This window comes from Chanodichthys erythropterus, chromosome 12 (assembly GCF_024489055.1).
Source record: "Chanodichthys erythropterus isolate Z2021 chromosome 12, ASM2448905v1, whole genome shotgun sequence".
NCBI lineage: Eukaryota > Metazoa > Chordata > Actinopteri > Cypriniformes > Xenocyprididae > Chanodichthys > Chanodichthys erythropterus.
This window is the reverse complement of record NC_090232.1, coordinates 35042605-35045024: the sequence shown is the minus strand read 5'-3', so window position 1 is coordinate 35045024 and position 2420 is coordinate 35042605. Positions and strand designations below refer to the sequence as shown.

General features: G+C 42.1%; 1 protein-coding gene across 1 annotated transcript; it reads left to right on the top strand.

Moving 5' to 3' along the window:
* Positions 1–904: 904 nt before the first annotated feature.
* Positions 905–2155, top strand: LOC137032350 (prostaglandin D2 receptor 2). The gene has a single exon (XM_067404104.1). It carries the CDS (start codon positions 905–907, stop codon positions 2153–2155), a length of 1251 nt encoding a protein of 416 aa, XP_067260205.1.
* The last annotated feature ends 265 nt before the right edge of the window (positions 2156–2420 follow it).

Below are 2420 nucleotides of genomic sequence, written 5' to 3'. Positions count from 1 at the left end.
TGTGAATTTGTTGATAAACTATAGTCTGCCTGCTGATTTTTGACTCAGAAATAACAACATAAAACAAAATGCAGTGATAAACGCTGTGACTCGGTCATCCGTACATGCCTAAATCAAGACAAAATTTGAACATACCTCAGGAGGATGTTATTGTAGAGAAGTCTTGGATGAAAGTGTTGTGAAGTCAAAACAGCGACAGCAGAAACCTCACAGACAGACTAACACAGTTAAGAGACTAAGACGGTTCATTAGAGTATTACTGTAAATGCAGTTAAGTTGACAGAGTTTGCTAAACTTCAAAGCTCATCTGATTATAACTATTCACCACAGCTTCCTATTTGCTTGTTTTCACATTCTCTGCTTCTTCCTTGCTCTTTTTTGAAATTGTTGGAAAATGTTCTGTTGTGAAAAATTTGTAAACTCTTTTTGTGATCTACTTAGTATTGTCACTGTCAAATTAACTGTATTAATTTAAATGATTTAAAGGATTAAATTATTAAAAGGATTATTAAAATGATTTGTGAAGGATCATGCGACACTGAAGACTGGAGTAATAATGCTAAAAATTCAGCTTTGCCATCATAGGAATACATTATATTTTGAAGTCTATTAAAAGAGAGCAGGTATTTTAAATTGCAATAGTATTTCACAATATTACTGTATTTTTATCAAAAATGCAGCCTTGGTGAGCATAATACACTTCTTTCAAAAAATCTCTCAAAAAATTGTCAGTTCCACTACAATACCAGCGCGGACCCCTGGTTGAGTCTTTTAAACTTTAAGAAAGAACAAGAAACACATTTCAAGCTTACATAATAAGGGTTTCATTTTTTGATCCATGTGCTTCATTTTAGATGGCTGTAATAAAATATATTAATATTTTTTTCTCTTTTTTGTGACAGCAATGAATTCCTCCCTTGGCCACTGTCCCCTTCTGCAGAGAATGATCTCTCGCACCCTAAACAATGACACTCGAGTGAACCTGGCGGTGGTGAGTGTGCATGGTGTGGTGTCCGCTCTGGGCATTCTGGAAAACGGACTGGTGCTGTGGGTGCTCGGTTGCCGTCTTCGTCCCAAGACAGTTGCAGCTGTGTGGATTCTCAATCTGGCACTGTCAGACTTCCTAACCACACTAACCTTGCCGCTTTTCACTCATTACCTACTGAAGAACCACAGCTGGAATTTGGGCGGACCATTGTGTGTGGCTCAGGCCTCAATCTTTTTCATCAACATGTTTGTTTCTGCCTTCCTGCTAGCTGTGATATCGCTGGACCGTTGTTTGTTGGTGACTAAGCCGGTGTGGACTCAGAACCGTCGCACTGTGTCGGCAGCATGGAAGATCTGCGGCCTTGGATGGGTGTTGGCGGCGGTTAACACGATTCCTTATTTCATGTTCCGTTCTGTCGTGCATAAGCAGGATGGCCGCAAACTTTGCTATCATGATTTTGCTCTCTATTCCTCCCAGAGCACACTGCATACAGACTGTAAGGTGCGTCAGGTAGCGACAGCAGTGTCTAAAGTGTTGCTGGCGTTTGTCGTGCCGCTGGTGGTCATTGCCGCCAGTTACTCTTGCTTTGTTTTAGAGCTGCGGGCTCGCAGGAAGAGGCTCAAGAGTAGAAGGCAGGGTGTGAGCAATGGCAAACAAAGATCCTCAAAATTCTTCCGCAGCCCGTCTTCACCAGGCGGACAAAAAAGCACTCGACTCTCGCAAAGTTTCACAAAAATGGTCGCCTCTGTGATCGCAACTTTTATTCTCTGCTGGCTGCCCTACCATGTTTTCTGCTTGCTGGAGGTGACGGCTCAGTACAAGACAGAGATCGCAGATCTGGTGGAGGTATCCTTACCTATCGCAACAACATTTACTTTCCTGAACTCTGTGTTGAATCCGATTATCTACACATTTAGCTGTCCAAACTTCTGCATTCGAATCCGCCAAAGTCTAGGGGTGCTTTTTGAGGGGCTGGTGGAGGAAGTTGTGCCAGTAGTGCTGGTTACTGGAAGAATGAGGAAAAAAGATCTATCGTCTTCCACTTCACTCAGCTCTCCAACCCCTCCTAGAGTTCGCCGCATCCAGCGTGACTCCCACGGCTCCATCAACCTCCTCGGCTTTAAAAGCCGTCCCACAAATGAGATAGAGAGAGATGACAAAATGTAACTTCATCATGTGGAATAACATTACCTGGTACTGACTCCTGATGTTTCTGAGTGGACTACAATCTACCAACTAGAGGTTACAATCATGGTATAGCCTTATAAGCCTTTATCTTTTTCTGTGTCTCTTTCCTGGTTTGATTTAAGCCATAGTCGTACTGGATTACCTCTGAGGTTGTTGTGATTTTGAGAATATTAAAGAGAGTTTGTCCTTGCCACTGGTAAAAACAAATGAACTTAAAACAAAAATCCCTCAATCACAGACAACA